The 19707-nt window shown below is 39.3% G+C and overlaps 1 protein-coding gene across 1 annotated transcript in view; it reads left to right on the top strand.

Annotated features, from left to right (window-relative positions):
• The window catches only part of XYLT1 (xylosyltransferase 1), a 656093-nt gene that overhangs the window by 369205 nt on the left and 267181 nt on the right, over window positions 1-19707 (top strand). The window contains exons 3-4 of the mRNA XM_073591126.1: window positions 10387-10559; window positions 15658-15860. Coding sequence (XP_073447227.1) covers window positions 10387-10559; window positions 15658-15860 — 376 coding nt within the window. The remainder of the gene's footprint in view (window positions 1-10386; window positions 10560-15657; window positions 15861-19707) is intronic.

Below are 19707 nucleotides of genomic sequence, written 5' to 3'. Positions count from 1 at the left end.
GCTGCAAGGCTGCACTGGGGCAAGGCTGCACTGGGGCAAGGCTGCACTGGGATAAGGCTGCAATGGACACTGGGGAAGGCTGCACTGACAAGGCTGCACTGACATGGCTGCACTGGGGCAAGGCTGCACTGAGAAGGCTGCAATGATGGGCATTTAAATGTAAGTTTTTTCCCTTAAACTTCCCTCCTAAAAGTTTTTTTTCCTTAAAATTCCCTCCTAAACTTGGGGTGCTTGTTATACGCCGGTGCGTGTTATACGCCGATAAATACGGTATATATTTTAAAAGCCAACATGTTTCAGGAGACCCCCCACCCCTTTATAACCCATAGAAAATATGGCCTGGTAAAAACAGATATGTGGTTGCATATGATTAAGAAAAAACAGTACAGTATATATTGTAATATGGGGGATGTCTAGCTCAGTCGTAGATGCGTTTTTCAGTGAGTCCACGGCAGTTGGCTATTAGGTTTAAGAGTGTGGCACCTGTTTTTATTAAAAGGAACAGAAATAATAGTCCATATACATATTGAATGCCCACACAGGGGCTCTTCTCCAGTAAATAAACACAAATGAAAAAAAAATTGAAGCCCTCTGGCTCTTAGGCTCAATTCTCCAGCCCCCCCTGGGTTTGTTCACTTGCCCCGAGACTTCAAGACTTCCTAGCCACCTCAGCTTTCCTAGCCTCCCAGACCCCCTCTTGGTCTTCCAGGCCCGTGTAGCCGTCCCAACCTTCCCCGTACTTCAGACAAGAAATCCCCCTCACCAGGGATGCAGTCGCAGATAGAGACAACAAGGTCTCCTGACATGGCTCTGAATGCAAATGGCAGCAACTTCACCAACTCCCACTTCCAAAATCTCCTGCTCTCACCAGCCCCGTTATAGTGTGTGTGTGGTGGGGGGGCTGTGAGCACCTGGGCACACACCCTGCTGGCTGTCAGCACCCGAACACAGGGTTGGAGATACCATCCCACCCAAGACTCATGGGATTCTCCAAAAACTTCAGAGCCCAATCCAGAAATAGCAACATCCAGAGAAAGCTGCCAAAACAGTTTTCTGCTCTCAAAATAAATGCCCTGTAGTCCTGCACGTGCAAACTCTGTGTCTATTTCCTGGCCATTTCCATAGTGACAAAGCCTCGCCGGGCCACTATATATACAGTGTATAGAGAGAGAGAGAGAGAGAGAGAGAGAGATATGCAAGGTTAAAAGGAGGAACACTCTAATAAATAGCAAAAAAGAAACCTGTTTCACCTAAAGTGGAAAATATTTATATTTATTGTGTATTATTGGACATGTCAGGAAGATTATGGAGTCTAAAAATTTGTAATACATATTTACTACACTTGGTGAAACATTGTATTTTAACACAGATGTTATCTTTTCAGGTGCACCCACTAACAGGTTGCTCAGGCATTGAGCATTTTATTATGGGAGGTAAGGGGAGGGCTTCTCTCTTTTCTGCATGTTCCTGCTGTCCTTCTTTATCCTTTCTTTGACTCACCTGGGATCACTAAAGTGGTATTAAACTCAAAAGCCAAAATCAAATATATTGCAGCTTACCAATCCTTATATGTGGTGGCTGCATTAATTCATGTATTTTAGGCTTTTTTCCCCTCTGTTTTCACCTGGTCATCCAGCCAGCAACACCCCTCCTGTTTTAGGGCATCTGCATTCTGGATTAAATTGTAAAGCAGACAGCTTTGGACAGCAGCAGTGCCAGGCTGTGGAAAAGGTAGTGTCAGACTAGCCGATTAAGATGGATTTCACTAACAAATAAATTGAAGCTAAATTCCAGTTTTCTAAGCAGTTACAACCAACTGTTTTTTTTCCCCTTTTGGGAAAAAGGTTTTACAATGAATAAAAGTTGACCATTGTAAGCACCCTTGCAAGTGGTAAATGATTTGTCTCAACCCTCTAACTGCTACTTTTTGTTGGACAGCTTGGCCTATTAAAGAAATTTAGGAAGAACAGATTTACTGGCTGGATCACTATGAGAAAAATAAAGGAAAAAAAAAAACTAATTCAGCAACCACATCTAAGAATTGGTGAACTGTAATTTACGAAAATTTTGTTTTTGGGTTTAATACTGCTTTCAATTTAACCTGTCACAAACTTGGGAAATTTAAACTGAGCATATAAACAACAATGCATAAGCAGAGGTTATCTTAAAGTGGGAGGCACTGAAAAGTAAAAAATAAATACATTTATTTAATACAAATACATTTGGCATTTTTACTAAATGAAGCAGCTAAAGTTATGCAAATTTCAACTTTTCTCATAAGGCTCTTTCACTCAGATGCCGTCTAGTGCAATCAGCAAGGGATCTGTAAACAGATCCACTGAATCAGAGCATAATAGGATGGTTGTCACCTTTGTGACATCCGTGAGCGTTCAGTTTTTTTCTGTTCCTACAAACCATAACTTTATGGACCTATGTTGGATCTAGGGGTGGCCGGATAAAAACAAACTTGAGTCAGATCCATCATGTTGCGAACATTTTCTGATTTTTTTTTTCAGACCTGATAAAACTCAGAGGTAGCCCGTACACTTACATAGTGCTACTGATCCAGTCAGTCTCAAACACCGACAGGCAGACTTGACCGTACCGCTCATATGAATGGGGCCTAAAAGTCAAGCATGACCACATTTGCTATGTCCCTAATATTCATTCGAATGATAGACACTTCACTGATCAATAGGGCAAGAAATATGGTTAGGGTAGGACCAAGTTCAAGTTTTACCCAAAGGTTTAAATGTTTTCAGCTGATTGTAAACCCTGGATCTACTGATTGTTTTGTCATGTGGTTTTCACTAAAGGGTAACAGCTGCATGTTCATTCTTTTATCATATACTCCGTCTGAATTGATTGGATTGATAGATTTGTTATACATGTTTCCTGCAATAATCTTACACTAAACAATTGCACAATGTTGTACCATGTTTGTTAAACAAATTGATGCTAGTTGATCTCTTTTATCCCATGGTATTACCATCTGTAATACTGTGTAGTTTGTCTAAGCCTTTTTGTAAATGGCACATTTCAGGCATTTCAGGAACTCTGACCCAGTGACCGGACAATCTAATTTTGATGCCTCATGAAGGTCTTGAAATAGAATTCTATATTTTGATGAATGACAGCGTGTGAAGCTGTGTCTTCCTGTTACCACTGACGGGTGTGCTACACACATATGACACAACACTAACAATCTTTCACATTATCAATACTAAGCAAGCGATGCAGAAAGGTCACTAGTAACATGAACAAGCAGCAAGGAGATATGAACTGTGCAGGAAAAAAAAGAACAAGCCCATGTTAATGATATGCCCTCTAGCAAGTCGAACATGATGTATGATACAAGACGTGAACCCGGACAATGCTTGTGACACTTGACATCAAACAAAACACAGATCAATGAATAGTCGTATATCATCTGAAAACATAATGCTGTGTGTATGTATGTATGTTTTTATGGTAGCATATAGATGTAAAAGATTGGGATTTCACAAATGTATGCTTGAAATGTGGATGTTTTCAAAAATATATTTTGTGGTTATAACAGACTGTATGTTTTAGTATTTTAGAGGAGAAACTGTTTGCATATACATTTACTTTGCATCTAATATTTAGTATTCCAAAGGTGGTGTCATTTCTAGGAGCCTCTAAAGGTTTAGATTCATAAATCATTCTCTTGCCCCAAGGTCTTCAAGGGGAATCGATGGAAAGAAAATGTATTCTTCTTTTAATATGTATTCTTCCCAGAATAAAATATACACTGGGGTATTTAGATATATCGACAGGCATGGTATTGGCCTCTGTATTTTGTATGAAAAACAATTGATCGGCAATATCAAATCGTATTAATCTGCATAGACCTTTCAAATGCTAGTAAAAAAAAATGCATAGTTTTGTCTATGTTTTATATAGCCGTAAAGTCCACACAAAATGTATATTTTATTTCTTGTAGAATGAACAGAAACGACTCACACTCCAAAATAAACAATACAAGGCAAATGGGACTTTTCCAGTACCCATCATTTTAGAGATACATGTTATTGTAAACTGTATTTAATAAAACGATTTGTAGAGATACATGTTATTGTAAACTGTATTTAATAAAACGATTTGTGTTTTAAGATAATAAGTATATGTCATTATTTCATTATCGACCTTGGGGTACCAGAATAGCCCCAATTTGCTTTTATAGTTTACTTTTAAGCATCTATATTAGGTAGAATAGCATACCCCCCAACTTTTGAAATTGACAATGAGGGACAATTTTTTTTAAAGAGGTAGAATATGGTGCGTAGCACATGTGGCCAGTGAAAAGTGGACTAACTTTACCCCATCCTCGCAGTCCAAATCCCCCCTCCAAGACCATATTCTCCCCATAAAGATTTCCTCCCTCAGCCCCAAATTCCCACCCAGTAGAGATTTCCCCCCCCCACAGCCCTAAACCACCCTCAGCACAGACCACCCTACCAGTCCCTTCTCAGTACAGACCCCACCCTCTCCACCAGTATAGATCACCCTCCAGTAGAGACCCTCTTGACCAGTGCAGATTCCCCATCCCCCAAATACAGGCACCCCCAACACACACCGGTACAGACTTTCTCCAGTACAGGCTCCCCTTCCAATTCAGACCTTCTCCCACAACAGTACATACTCCCCAGTATAGACTGCTCCCACAGTACATACGGCCCTCCCACCTAACTGTGCCAGAAATGTAAATGTCTTAAAGGAGCATGGTTAAATAAAATCTCAGTCTCTTTGCTGTACACATGGCACAGATATGCCACATTCCTTGTACGTTATGTTTTAATTACTGTGCCACAATCGACAGTCTAACAGACACGTACAACAATCAGCACAATCATTTTTAGAAAACTCTTCTATTTCATATGCGTTTCAGCATATTCTAAAGAAGAACTTCATCAAATAGTCAGTTACTACATAGCAACCAGCAACTGTTGAAACAGTAACACTTTGGTCAGAAGTATGTAACGTAAAATATGGCATAAACAGTGCAGTGATCAGGTATCTGTCCAGTACAGCACAGCATACAGAGTACAGTGGTCAGGAGTATGTAATGCACAGAGTGCAGGGTTCAGGAATATGTACCTCTCAACCCCCTAATACAGAGTTTTCTCCTGCCACCAACTAATCTCCCTCCATTCACCACACCTCACACAGTGGTAGTGCTCTGTGAGGGGATGGCTTCCACTTGGTTGGATTATGTAATTAAAACCTAGGAGAGCCCTCCCTTGGCTCTAAAGTGCTGCTGTATGTGAAATTTGACAGTCTGAAGGTGCAGTATAGATGGTGATGACACTGCAGCGGCCAAAGCAAAAAAAGCAACTTCTGAAACTAGGGCAGGTGCCTGGTAAAAGTGATGCCTGTGGAAAGTGTACTGCACAGAACCAGTGCCTGGGGCAAGGTCCTCTGGCACCCAAGGCAGAGATGCAAAGTACCACACCCCCCTCCCCCCTTTCCCTTCATTTTGCAAGGGCAGAACAGGGTGCAGAAATGATAGACCCTGCCCTTTTGCCTGGGATTGACACTCTTTGTCCACATAAAACTAAATGGAAAGGATGGGTGTGTTTTACCATGCTTAAATAAGTGTGTTTTAGTCGCACCTACTTTCTGGAGTAGCAGATGGCATCACCATGCATTACCTCTGGCAGCACATTGCAAAAATTAATTCTGGTCCCTCTGCTTTCCCAGGAGACAGCAGTGAGGTACAATGATGTCACTAGTTTTGCAGAACCCAGGTCAAGGTGTTTATTTATTTATTTTCACAAAGCTTTACATTTTCCAGTTTTGACCAGGAATTTTGTATTCAGGGTGGGGGCTGTCAGTGAAAGTGAATATTTAATGCATTTTCTGCCCTAATGGTATGATAATCACCCTGCCCCCACCCCCGACTACCCACCCCTTCCCCTTTCAAAAATAGCCCCACAGCATGTAAAAATTACTTGTGAAACTGTATATAATATTCCTCCTGATATTTGTAGGAATTGCTGCCTGGGTTCAGGTAAAGCCTGATGGTTGGAATGGGGAAATAAAAATGTAGAAAAAGTAAAAGGAGCCTCTTCTCTCCTAGCCTTCCTTTAAGCCTACTTTTACTACATATATAAGTCCACTGCAGGCCAGGTTCAGCCCCTCTGTGATAGGCAGGTGTGAAAAATAACAACTGAAGTGAGTGAACTAGTAGCAGTCCCCATCCCCGAGTATACTCTCTCATTGTATTGTGTAACCATTCAGATGGTCTGTAACTACAGCCCATTAGAAGAGGTCTGATGCTGACACATGATATTTTCAAAAACTTCTGGTTGGATGTAGTTTCAAGGTGGGTCTGGTTACACTTGACAATCAGAGTACATTCACTGAAAGACCATACTGTTGCTAGTTCACTTACCTCAGCTGCTATTTTTCTGAGCAGCCAGAAGTGCAGACTCTAGACACTGGTCTGTCTGCCACCCCAACTACATTGCTTCCCAGATTTACCATGTACAGCGGCAGGAGCACAACTACAATTTCTGTTTCCACGTCTTTGCTACGGACTGGAGCGCCCAAGCTTCTGCCTTGTCTGTCCTGACTGCTGGGAGGTGCCACACAAAAAACAGACTGTTTTGAAGTTATGATAACAGGGTACACCCGCTAAAGGATGGACATGTGCTGATTTTTCATGGTGGTTGTCATTTCTCTTGGCCTGTAGCACTGTGCAGAATAGTGATGCTGGGCAGGTGAGTTGTGGGACAGTGCTCAATTCAGCGGAATTTGTTTTAAAATCTGGGACAGTCCTGCATAATCTGAGACTGTTGGGAGGTATGTGATAGTACCCCCCAAATAAACACACTATTTGATCGGTGCTCAGCCAATCAGAGAAAGCAATGTATTCTAGGAATGAATACAAAGCTTCATCTGATTGGCTGAGTCAGAGAGGTGGGCTGCTGATGTCACAACCTCTGACTCAGCCAAGCAGAGGAAGCTTTGTATTCATTGCTAGAATACATCCTTCTAAAGGAACAAAGCTTCCTCTGATTGGCAGAGTCAGATAGATGGCCTGATGATATCACAACCTCTGACTCAGCCAATCAGGAAGCTTTGTATTCATTGCTAGAATGAGACAGAAAGTCTCTGCTCCAACCCAGAACACAGTGCGGTATGCTGTATGTAGCCTCAGCTACATACAGTTTATACCGCACATCCAGCAGCCTCACATGTTAGTGAGAGACATAGTTCGTTTGGGCCAGTTTTTGCCTAAAAAAACAGTGTTCTGATCCCTCTCCACTCTATTCAAAACTTAAAAAAAAATTTTGCCTTTAGCTATATTTTAAGGTTGTATCACATTTAACACATACAGAGACAGAACAGTGAGACGGATAATCAATAACTATTCCTTATAGTCTTCTACAAAGTGAAGATTTATTGGGCATAAATGACTAACAGGTGAATTGAGCTACAGAAAGGGTACCCGTGTTTACTCCAGACATCCAATGTTAGACATCAGAAGCATTATTGTTATTATTATTATTTTTTTGTTATTTTTGACTTGATGTTTGTGTTCACATTGTTTTTCATTGAATTTGTCCCACTGATTCTTGTCACCTTTTGAAGCTAATAGCAGTAGTTCACCCTTTGACTTTAAGGCAGAGTTTTTGTGTTTACTGAAGTTCATATTCATTTTTCCATTCCTCAGAAATATGTATTTAAATGTATAATATTTTACATTTGGTGTTTACAGGTGCACTGCATTTTTCCTAATTTAAAATCTCTGAACTTACATTGCCGCCATCAGCAAATAACATTTAAATCAAGGATAGTAAGACGTATTGCAATGAAAGGGCCTTTTTATATACATATCCTCATTGCTACTTGGGCATACATATTAAAACCACTGAAAAAAACACAGTCATTATGAAGTGTCGAAAAAATGAGCTATTCTGTTGCTTGCAGGTGTTTCAGTTTTGGAGATGTGAAAGTAAATTGTACGTTATGTATGGCAGTATAGATGTTATTCAGGTTTAAAGGGTTTTTTAAGCAGAACTCTATGCCCCCAAGTACACAGTTGGTATACATATACTGTATGGAAACTGCCTTGCATGCCAAAATATTTGTAATTATGTTAAGGGCTTCTGTCGACAGGCTGTAGACTTGTGTTGATGGCATCAGTTTGACATCAGTTTGAGATTGTTTAGAATTCATTGACAGGTTTATTTGACTTGTACTTATTCTGACTTGCATTCAACCTGTTTCAAGTGGATTTTGCATTCCTTTAAACCTGTATGGGAATGCAGAACCCATCTCATGGTAATTTCATGTAAAAAAAAATGTAATTTTTTTTTTTGTAAATGAAAACTTAACTAAATTAAATTTCCAGTATCTGTTCAGTGATAAGCTTTAATTAATGCATTACTGTTACCTTTGAGAAATAAGTTAGGATTGAAGCTCCTTTTTAATCTTTAAGTTTTCACAATTTCTCCTAGCTTAAAGTAAAATCCTGTAACAAAAGCGCATCTTTTTATTTTTCTAAAGAGTTGTACAAGTAAAACATTAAGAACTCTGGGAATAAATATAGTAGTTTTAAAGTAGTGCTTTTGTCAGCAATGTCCCTTAAATTAATCACTGAGAGCTCACTATTAGATCCTTGGCATCAGTCACTGTACTAATTTGTTAGTCCCATGATGAGAAGTGATAGGCTGCGTCTATTGTTTACCAGTGAGAACAAAGACCAACTAAAAGCATGTGTGTCAGGACAGTTTACATCCATTTTTGTGGTGTACAGTGCTTCATAAATAAGTAAATTAAGTAGGTAAATTAAAAAAACAACTTGCATTTGAACCCCATCTTTTGTATCATAGTCACAAGATCAATTGTTAATAAAAAGACTGCCATCGCTGACATCTCATCTTGCAAATGCTTTTTCCCTGTTAGTGATGCTACACCATAGTGCTTCAATACTTTGAGTTACTAAACAAGAACAAATATATAGATAAGGATATAACTCTGAATATTCTGATGCACATACTTGTAGAAAATACTGAAGTCATTGAGTCAGTATAAAAGGAGGCAGCTTGCATTTTCAGAAGGGCAGGATGATTTCATTGAATCCCTTGACAGCCAGGTCATTTTTGCCCTTTGGAGCCGTAGCGTGTGTGCGGTTTGCTGACAGAAATTCCAATCCTAGATAGATTCATGTGCAAAACTAAGAAAAATAATTCCTAAAATTCCAAGAAAAATTAAATTTATGATCTAATGAATAAAATGTAATGGTGATAATCTTTCATTGTTCTGAAAGTGTCATTTTATTTTTTATTAAGCAGAATACTCCTGATGCATACAGATAACCAAAATCTATTTAGTTTATGAGTCGCAGTAAATAACTACATGCTGTAAATTGGCTTTTTCCCTGCTTATTTATAGCATGTTGTCTAGTCTAGATTTAGCACTCATATGAAAAGGTAAAACTTCTAGTAAGCGATGCAGACATTTTGTGGAAATCGGCTCATTATTGATGCTCTCAGATTGTGAAAAGTTTTATTTAAACAAGTAATTAAAACATTTCTGTGGATTATGTTTTCATTGTGCTACTGTGTTTTGTTTTGTTTTTTATTCTGGATATATATATATATATATATATATATATATATATATATATATATATATATATATATGTGTGTGTGTTTTTTTTATACAAAAAAGATTGAGCAAGTAACTACAATACAGAAACATTTTAACAGGGCTTTGGTGTAAGAAAAATATTGTTTACTGCAGATAACGAGAGTGAAGTTTTCTGTCTTGTGTTTTAGTGGGTACTTTACCATCTACTAAAGCATTGTAAGTATATAGGACGCCTGTCAAGAGACCCCTTCACTTCACCATCACTCATGTTTAGCATCTAGTTAATAGAGCTACTAGATTATAAGATTATTGCCTTGGAGAGAATAAAGGATCCTCTCATACACTCCTCTATTTTGTTTGATAATCTCCAGATTTGCCTTGTTGTCCATTGGCTGCAGCTGCTGATCAAAAAAAATCTCCCAACAATTTTCTTCAACAGACGATCAAGTTCTGTCAAGCAGGGATGGCCACAAATTTATCAAAATGAGGACAGTCTCTGCTGAATCATCCAAATTGTAATCCATCTAAGACAAGCTTTACAGATTGTATATTATGGTCATGCTATATAAGAAATTGTACCAGCAGTTGCACTGCTAATGCAGCTCCGGTTTTAGGTAAAGCCCTAGCAGCTGTGTGATCAGAGGACACCTATTCATTACTGCGATGACATGACAGTAGATTTTGTTCTACAGAGTTTGTAAAGTGCTGTATGTTAACTGGTGAAACGAAAACAGTTCATTTTCCGTTTTGTTTACTTTTCTTTAGGAAAGGCAAATAACAATGTACAGTGGGATGAAGATTCAGTGGAATATATGGCGACCAATCCCGTAAGGATAGCATTTGTTCTAGTTGTTCATGGCAGAGCCTCTCGACAACTCCAGCGAATGTTTAAGGCAATTTACCACAAGGACCATTACTTCTACATTCATTGTGATAAGGTAAGATTTTCCATTTGTTTTTGCTAGTCCACTGGAGGATGGAGTAAGTAATTAGTCTTAAAAGAGTACTTAAACTTTGAAATGTATGTCCAACCATTATTAATAGAATAGATTACATTTAGAGTGAGGAAGAGTTAGAACCTCTGTCAGGTTTTTACTGCTATCTGGGGCATACAGTACAGGACACAGGCCAAGTATTCAAAGATTCATAGATAGTGATAGATAGATACCTTAGACCTTCAGGTGATTGTCACTGGCAAAACCTTTGAGGACACACCCCCTGGGTGCCTCCCCATAACCCTTCCCCACTCTATAAGCCCTCGATTTTTTTGCTAGTGTCCTAAGGTGATGGGCCTCTTCTCTCTTATGGAGAAGTCACTCATAGCTTACCAAAAATTCTCTTATTTTATCATCAGATTCTTTAACTCTTCACTGTCTTCTACAGAGAAAAAAATACTTGGGAGTACTTGTTTCAGATCATTGCAAAAAAAGAGCAAACAGTGTGGCTTTGCACACACTGTTTTCCATATTTAAAAAGAAAATATGATGCATCACTAGAGGGGTCACCAGCAGGTGGTAGAAGCTTCTGATTTCCCTATAGAGATCTTTAGTTAGACCCCATTTAGAATACTGTGTCTAGCTCTGGAGACCTCACTTACAAAAAGATTTTAATAAGATAGACCAGAGACAAGTACCAAAATAGCAAAAGGTTTGAGGGATAATACATATCAGGAAAGACTTCAGGAACCTAATTATGTACAGTCTGGAGGAAAGAAGGGAAAGGGAAGACATGATTGAAACCTTTAAATACATTTAGGGGGTAAAAAATGTTCAGAAGGACAGAATTTTCATTGTGTAGCCAAGATCAAGATTCAGTAAAGTATTATTTTACAGAAAAAAATAGTTGCTGCTTTGGAATAGACTTCCAGCAAGGGTAGTGAGCCAGCCAACTGTAAGTGGATTCGAACATGCTTGAGACAATCATAGATCCATGAAAAAGCTAAAATATATACTGTATATATATATATATATATATATATATATATATATATATATATATATATATATATATATATATATATACAGGTGCATCTCAAAAATTAGAATGTCATCAAAAAGTTAATTTATTTAATTAATTCAATTCAAAAAGTGAATCTCATATATTTTATATAGATGCATTACACACAGAGTGATATATTTCAAGCATTTCTTTCTTTTCATTTTGATGATTATGGCTCACAGCTGGTGAAAACCCAAAATTCAGTATCTCAGAAAATTAGAATATTACATAAGACCGATAAAAAAAGGATGTTTAGTACAGAAATGTCTTACTTACTGAAAAGTATGTCCATGTACAGTACAGAATGCACTCAATACTTGGTTGGGGCTTCTTTTGCATGAATTACTGCATCAATACAGTGTGGCATGGAGTCAATTAGCCCGTGGCACTGCTGAGGTGTTATGGAAGCCCAGGTTTCTTTAATAGTGTCTTTCAGCTTGTTTGCATTCTTGGTTCTGATGTCTCTCATCTTCATCTTGACAATACCCCACTGATTCTCTGTGGGGTTAAGGTCAGGCAAGTTTTCTGGCCAATCAACCACAGTGATACCATGATCATTAAACCAGGTATTGGTACTTATGGCAGTGTGGGCAGGTGCCAAGTCCTGCTGGAAAATGAAATCTGCGTCTCCATAAAGCTGGTCAGCAGAGGGAAGCATGACGTTGCATGAGGTCCAGTGTGAAGTTTCCACAGTCAGTGATGATTTGGGGAGCCACGTCATCTGCTGGTGTTGGTCCACTGTGTTTTATCAAGTCCAAAGCCAATCTGTTTATTTAAGGACACGTAGTGTTCTTTCATTTAAGAATAGTGACAAATTACTTTTAAACTTTTCAAGCTGTTGTCACATGCAAAGGGACATATAAATTAGCATGGTTATGTGACATCAGTACTCATACAGAAGTTCCTATGAAAACCTATTAGCGGTGAGGGTAGAGTTAAATGCTCTGAATTTAGATAGAGATTAGAGGGCGTTTCCTGACTTTGGCAAAGATTGTTTCAACAACAGTATTTGCATCTCAATGATAACATTTTTTTCTTGTGGAATTGTAATAATAATAATTATGTAATAATTAAAATGATCTCTATGCTGTCCTTTCTGAGTTTCAGCTCTCCAAAATCCTGATGCTAGTATAACAGTAATGTTAGCTGGCCATTTTTGGTCCCTGCATTTTTTGCTTTCATTATCTGAATGGAATTTGTTGCCACGTTAGAACACCATAGAGCAGGGGTCTCAAACTGGTGGCCCTCCAGCTGTTGGAAACTACAAGTCCCATCATGCCTCTGCCTGTGGGAGTCATGCTTGTAACTGTCAGCCTTGCAATGCCTCATGGGACTTGTAGTTTCGCAACATCTGGAGGGCCACCAGTTTGAGACCCCTGCTATAGAGCTATCATTGCTACAACCATTTGCATGCAGATAATTAGCAGGGAATAGTAGTGGTAAGCTCACAGTACCCATTTACTGGCATGTGAGATTTTACAGAGCTATATTTCAGAAGGCAAGGCATGGAAATAATTTTAAATACCACCACACATTTACCTTCAAAAATCTTTTCTGATGATACTTCCTGGAGTTCTCCAGTAATAATTGGAGGGCCCTGAAATGTATACAGGAAAGTTATATGGATCTATTACTGCATTTGGGTCCAGGCATGGATATATAGCCACCCACTGCTTAAAATCACCCTAAGCCTGAAATCTGGTGTTAAAGAAACATAATTTACTGAGTCATGTGAATATGCATGCAAAATGTACTCAAACTTGCCCATTGATGACTGCTTTAGAAATCAAGCTCCCTTTATTAAGGCTTTGCGAAATAGATATTGACTCTCAAAATCCATGACATTCTCTCTGCACATACTGTTCAGTATTTTCCCCGAGCAACCTGAAAGCCCTAAAATCTATATCGCTCTAATATGTAGAACGGAAAATCAAGGGCTGACCCTCTCCCCTCAAATTTGTGTGTCTTACAATGGATCACTAAGGCTATACTATATATTACATTTAATGATCAAAAGTAGGGGTTACAAGTCGTTCCGAGTATAAGTCGAGGCCCTAATTTACCACAAAAAAATGGGAAAAACTTAGTGACCCGAGTATAAGACGAGGGTGAGAAATGCACAGCTACTGTAAGTGGAAAAGAGGATCAACAATGCCCATTTGCAGCCTCACTGTGCCCATTCGCATGCCTCACTGTGCCCATTTGCAGCCATAGGTCCCCCGAACTACAAACTCGGTAGTTAAGGGTTCCTAGATGCCCCCTAGCTGCAGCCAAAATTTGGGGTCTCTGACCCCAAATGGTCCCGAAATGACATTGCTGCAGATGGACACAGTTGACCGACTTTGGGGCCCCGTATCTCGGGGCCACTTAGTGCTAGGAACCCGAAATTTGGTATGCAAACTTAGTGGATCTAGCCCCATAAAATATCCAAAGCTGGGATTTCTAGCATCAAGTGTCCCCGAGATACAGGGCCCCAAAAATCATTTCAGAAAATGTCAAGCACTTTTCTGCAGCAGAGAATGACATTTTCCAAACCGGGTTTGGGGCCACGTATCTCAGGGCCACTTAGTCCTAGGAACCCCAGCTTTGGATATGTTATGGTACCAGTTCCACTGGGTTTGCACACCAAATTTGGGGTTCCTAGCACCTAATGGCCCTGAGATACATGGCCCCAAATTCGGTTCAGAAAATGTCAAGCACTTTTCTGCAGCTCTGAATGACATTTTCCGAACCGATTTTGGGGCCCCGTATCTCGGGGCCACTTAGTGCTAGGAACCTTTGGATATGTTGTGGTACCAGTTCCACTGGGTTTGCACACCAAATTTGGGGTTCCTAGCACAAAGTGGCCCTGAGATACGGGGCCCCAAAGTTGATTCGGAAAATGAAATTTTTTGCTGCAGAAAAGTGCTTGACTCGAGTATAAGTCGAGGGGGACACTTTCAGCACAAAAAAAATGTGCTGAAAAACTCAACTTATACTCGAGTATATACGGTAAATAAAATAAAAAATATCGTACAATCTAATATACCCAATTTTATACCCTCAGTTGATGCAGAGGAAGGCAAAAAAACCCCAGCAGAGCATGCTCCAATTTGCTACAGCAGGGGAAAAAATTCCTTCCTGATCCCCCAAGAGGCAATCGGATTTTCCCTGGATCAACTTTACCTATAAATGTTAGTACCCAGTTATATTATGTACATTAAGGAAAGTATCCAGGTCTTTCTTAAAGCAATCTACTGAGCTGGCCAGAACCACCTCTGGCTGGAGTCTATTCCACATTTTCACAGCTCTTACTGTGAAGAAACCTTTGCGTATTTGGAGATGAAATCTTTTTTCCTCTAGACGTAAAGAGTGCCCCCGTGTCGTCCGGGTTGACCGTAAAGAGAATAACTCAACACCAAGTTCACTATATGGACCCCTTATATATTTGAACATGTTGATCATATCCCCCCCCCCCCCTTATTCTCCTCTTCTCAAGAATGAATACATTCAGTTCCTCTAATCTTTCCTCATAGCTGAGCTCCTCCATGCCATGGTTGAGAAGAGACATGCTAGCCCACAACATTCCTTACTGAAATCCATATTTGCATATCAAAGTGCCCTGAGTTTTGTACCATTAATGAAATTACTTCATATTTTTTGTGTGAGAGCAGGTGCTTTAAATAATCAATTATAATTAAAGCTGTATACTTCCCTTCACTAGTTGATCCTTCAAGCCTCCCCCAGCAGCCAATCAAGTTTTCCCACTCTGATATGCTGGCTTAGCCTCATTTCAAATCACCTAGGTCTTTAGAGCCAAAAACCATGTAACTGGCCAATTAGGGAAGAGATCCTGGAACTTTTTTATATGTTTAATGGAACACTAATCTTGTTTAAGCTTCAAATTGTATTGAGAGTATAAGTTCACTTTTATTAGCCATTTAATGTATCTGTTTTCTTCAGCATCTTTTGTTTGACCTGTTTCTCTTAAGTAATGTAAAAAAAAAAACATCTTGGGCACATGATTTCTGCATTATTTATGTCTTTGGCCTGACACAGAGATCCAACTACCTGCACAGACAAGTAGTCCAGTTTGCCAGCCAATATCCTAATGTACGTGTCACTTCATGGAGAATGGCGACCATCTGGGGAGGGGCAAGTCTTCTGTCCACTTACTTGCAAAGTATGAGGAACCTCCTAGAGATGTCTGACTGGTCTTGGGATTTCTTCATCAATCTCAGTGCAGCCGACTATCCAGTCAGGTAAAGAAACCTTTAAATAAACATTATATACTGTATGGTATATCTGCATGTGCAAATCCAGTTATGCTTCTTTGCAAATTTTTGCATTTCATCCACACATCTTTTCAGACACTTTTTAAAGCTAAAAAGCTTTAAAAGCTAAAAAGCTAAACTGTTGCTATCAGTCTTTGGATAAGTATTATGGGTTATTGCAAAGGTTTTTGAACAGTGGGTGACAGGGAAAATACAGATTACGTGTTCCAGCATTCATGACAGACATTTTGTGGGTATTTACATTTACATGTGAAAACCCATAAAGCATAAAGGTGAACTCCAGGCAGATAACTAAATACAAAGATGGCATGAAGATAACGGAACCATGTTACCTTCCAAGGGATGTAAAGTACTGTATATTTTTTTTCCCCAACTTTTAAGATACACACCCCTCTTCCATACAACACAGTCCTATCTGAAAAGGTAGGAGACCATATTTTCTTTTGCAGTTAAAGCAGAACTTCACCTATTAAAACAACTTTTTGTCCTGTATCCTTTCTCACAACCAGATACAAATTTCAAATTTTAAAAAAGTTGTCTTTTTGATGGTGCACTTCAGCACTTGCTTGTTTCTCGCCTAGATGAGACTGACAGTCACCGCTCCTTGCTCAGAACAGAGAGGTGAACTGAGCGATCAGCAGCATTTGATCACTAAGTTCTCAGTGTAGAGATGGTCGGGGAAAGATGCAGCATCAGATCAATGCGGCATCCACCTAGGTAAGTATAAGGTTTTTTATGTTTGCTAACGCCAATACCATCTGCAATTTCTGCTTCATAAGGTTTTTCCCTGTGGAGTTAGTAACGGCTATTCTTGTAAATACTCTTCCTAGTCCTTCCAGTGCATACTTATCACTGTGACCTAGCATTGAGCATAGATAACACTCTGGTGAGTCCATCTAACTGAGAGAAAAATGCCAACAACAGCTACAAGTTAGCTAAACTGTTGCTATCAGTCTTTGGATAAGTATCATGGGTTGTTCATATCTCCTGCCAATGATTTGAGGTTGATTTTATGGCTGGCATAGAGATATATAACATTATTAGCAACTGCCAGCTTAGTGACTATGTTTGTGGATAAACTGTCTCAGGACAAATTGAGTTATCTCAGGCATTTTGACCTGGCTCTGATCAAGGTTTCACCTAAAAAGATAGAAATAATGCAACCAAAATTTGTGAGCTTTGGTAACTCATATAATGACCATGGATTTTCCTTTTATGTAAATAAACATTGCTTCTAACTCAAGTGCCAAACTTGTGTTGTATAGATCCTTGCTGATATTGAAAAAATCTGGCTTGATATTTTCTGTCTTGTTGGAATTACCTTGCTTTAGGCATATACTGCTGTGACAAAAGACTATACCACAGGCGGTTGTGATACGTCAGTGTACTGAGTAGTCTGTGCTTTTTACAAATATGTGTACTGCACATAAAGTTGTGACACAGCATGACATTCTCCTCTCTATTAAATGTCTCCAGGATTTGCCTGGAGCCATTCAGCTACTGAAAGTTGTCTCATGAGGCAGTCTTCATAAATCTACATGAGTGACTTCATCCATGCTTTCTATTGTGTGATTTTTGGGCACCTGCTGATGTTAAGCAATGTTTTAGTAAGCACATTTATTGGCAATATAACAATTTGTCATTTTAGAGTTACATTTATTGTGGTATAATTCTGTGTGATCCAGTACCACAATAGCCTTATCAGATTTACAGTATCATGGTATCTTGGTATCATGGGGACATTTTTTCTTGGTCCCAGAAGTCTGGCACTGGCACCCAGTCAACAACAGTATAAATACTTTTGATGCCTTAAGTTTTACTAACTAATAACATTTCCTACACTAAAGCATCCCCCCAGAATTGACCATCCCTTACTATCTAGACTAGATCTAAATCTCAACTGGATGTCATTTAGTTAGCTAAGCCACTGTGTATCATAAACAATTGTTATTTGTTTAAATAAAATTTTAAATTTAAATTTAAATAAAATACTCTTTTTTTCACCTTTTTGGATCTTGGTGCTTCTGATTCACTCCAGCCTCTTTCAGTCACTTCTAGTCTACATGCACTCGCACCAGCATTGACTGAACATCACTACTCAGGACCAGCTTCTTGGTCATTGCACCATAGGTGTGTTTTACATACGTTTTAGGATTTTTACTCAATAGATTGTACATTCTGATGAAAGTGCATCAAAGATGCAGCATGCAAGACTTTTTTAATGCACCACACCTGAAACGCACATAAAACACACAGGTTTGAATGGAGCTTCATTCTCTTAGAGGGCTGTGCATAACTAAAATGGCATAGCTAGAGCTCAAAGGACAACAATCAAATTTGTGGACTCTGTAATTTGCTGCTCCCAATCCAATCGCAAGCCATTGGCTCCTGCTGCTGTCAATCACAGCCAGTGAGCCTATCAGAAGAGAGAGGGGGAGGGTCTGAGCCGTGTCTCCATGTCTAAATGGACACACAGAGCAGTGACTCAGGAGCCCACCTGCTTGGTTGCCCCCATTGCAAGCTACTTGCTCTGGGGGCACTCGACAGGAGGGAGGGTCCTGGAGCTTCGGCGAGGGAACTTAAGAAGAGAAAGATTGGGGCTGCTCTGTGCAAAGTCACTGCACAGAGCAAGTGAGTATGACATGTTTGCTATTTAAAAAAAAAAAATTGCCTTCAATATCACTTTAACCACTTGCCGACCAGCCACCGCAGTTTTATGCCCCGTACACACGGTCGGATTTTCCGACACACAAAGTTGGAGAGCAGGAAATAAAATTTTCCGACAACAAAAACCGTTGTCGGAAATTCCGATCGTGTGTACACAAATCCGACGGACAAAGTGCCACGCATGCTCAGAATAAATAAAGAGATGAAAGCTATTGGCCACTGCCCCGTTTATAGTCCTGACGTACGTGTTTTACGTCACCGCGTTCAGAACGATCGGATTTTCCGACAACTTTGTGTGACCGTGTGTATGCAAGACAAGTTTGAGCCAACATCCGTCTGAAAAAATCCTAGGATTTTGTTGTCGGAATGTCCGAACAAAGTCCGACCGTGTGTACGGGGCATTACTGTGTGTGTAAACACACAGATCCCGGATCTCTGAGGGAAGAAGAGACTGATCGTGTATTCATACAAAGTATGAACACCAATCTCTCTCTTCTCCTAGCAAGTCCCATTCCCCCCTACAGTTTGAACACAGAGAGGGAACACAGTTAACCCCTTAATAGCCCCCTGTTGTTAACCCCTTCCCTGGCAGTGACATTTTTACAGTAATCAGTGCATTTTTATAGCACTGATCGCTGTATAGTTGTCAATGGTCCCAAAAATGTGTCAAAAGTGTCCAATTTGTCCGCCGCAATATCACAGTCCCGATAAAAATCGCAGATCGCCGCCATTACTAGTAGAAAAATAAATAATAATAAAAATGCCATAAATCTATCCCCTATTTTGTAGACGCTATAACTTTTGCACAAACCAATCAATATACACTTATTGTGATTTTTTTTTACCAAAAATATGTAGAAGAATACATATCGGCCCAAACTAAGGAACATTTTTTTTTTTTTTTTTTTTTAAATGTGGGATATTTATTATAGCAAAAGATGTGTTTTTTTTTCAAAATTGTTGCTGTTCTTTTGTTTATAGCGCAAAAAAATAAAAAACGCAGAGGTGATCAAATACGACCAAAAGAAAGCTCTATTTGTGGGGAAAAAAAGGACGCAAATTTTTTTGTGTACAGCATCGCATGACGCACGTTCAATTGTCAGTTAAAGTGATGCAGTGCCAAATTGTAAAAAGTGCTCTGGTCAGA

Source organism: Aquarana catesbeiana, linkage group LG06, assembly GCF_042186555.1.
Source record: "Aquarana catesbeiana isolate 2022-GZ linkage group LG06, ASM4218655v1, whole genome shotgun sequence".
Classification (NCBI taxonomy): domain Eukaryota; kingdom Metazoa; phylum Chordata; class Amphibia; order Anura; family Ranidae; genus Aquarana; species Aquarana catesbeiana.
This window is presented reverse-complemented; position numbering and strand designations above follow the sequence as displayed.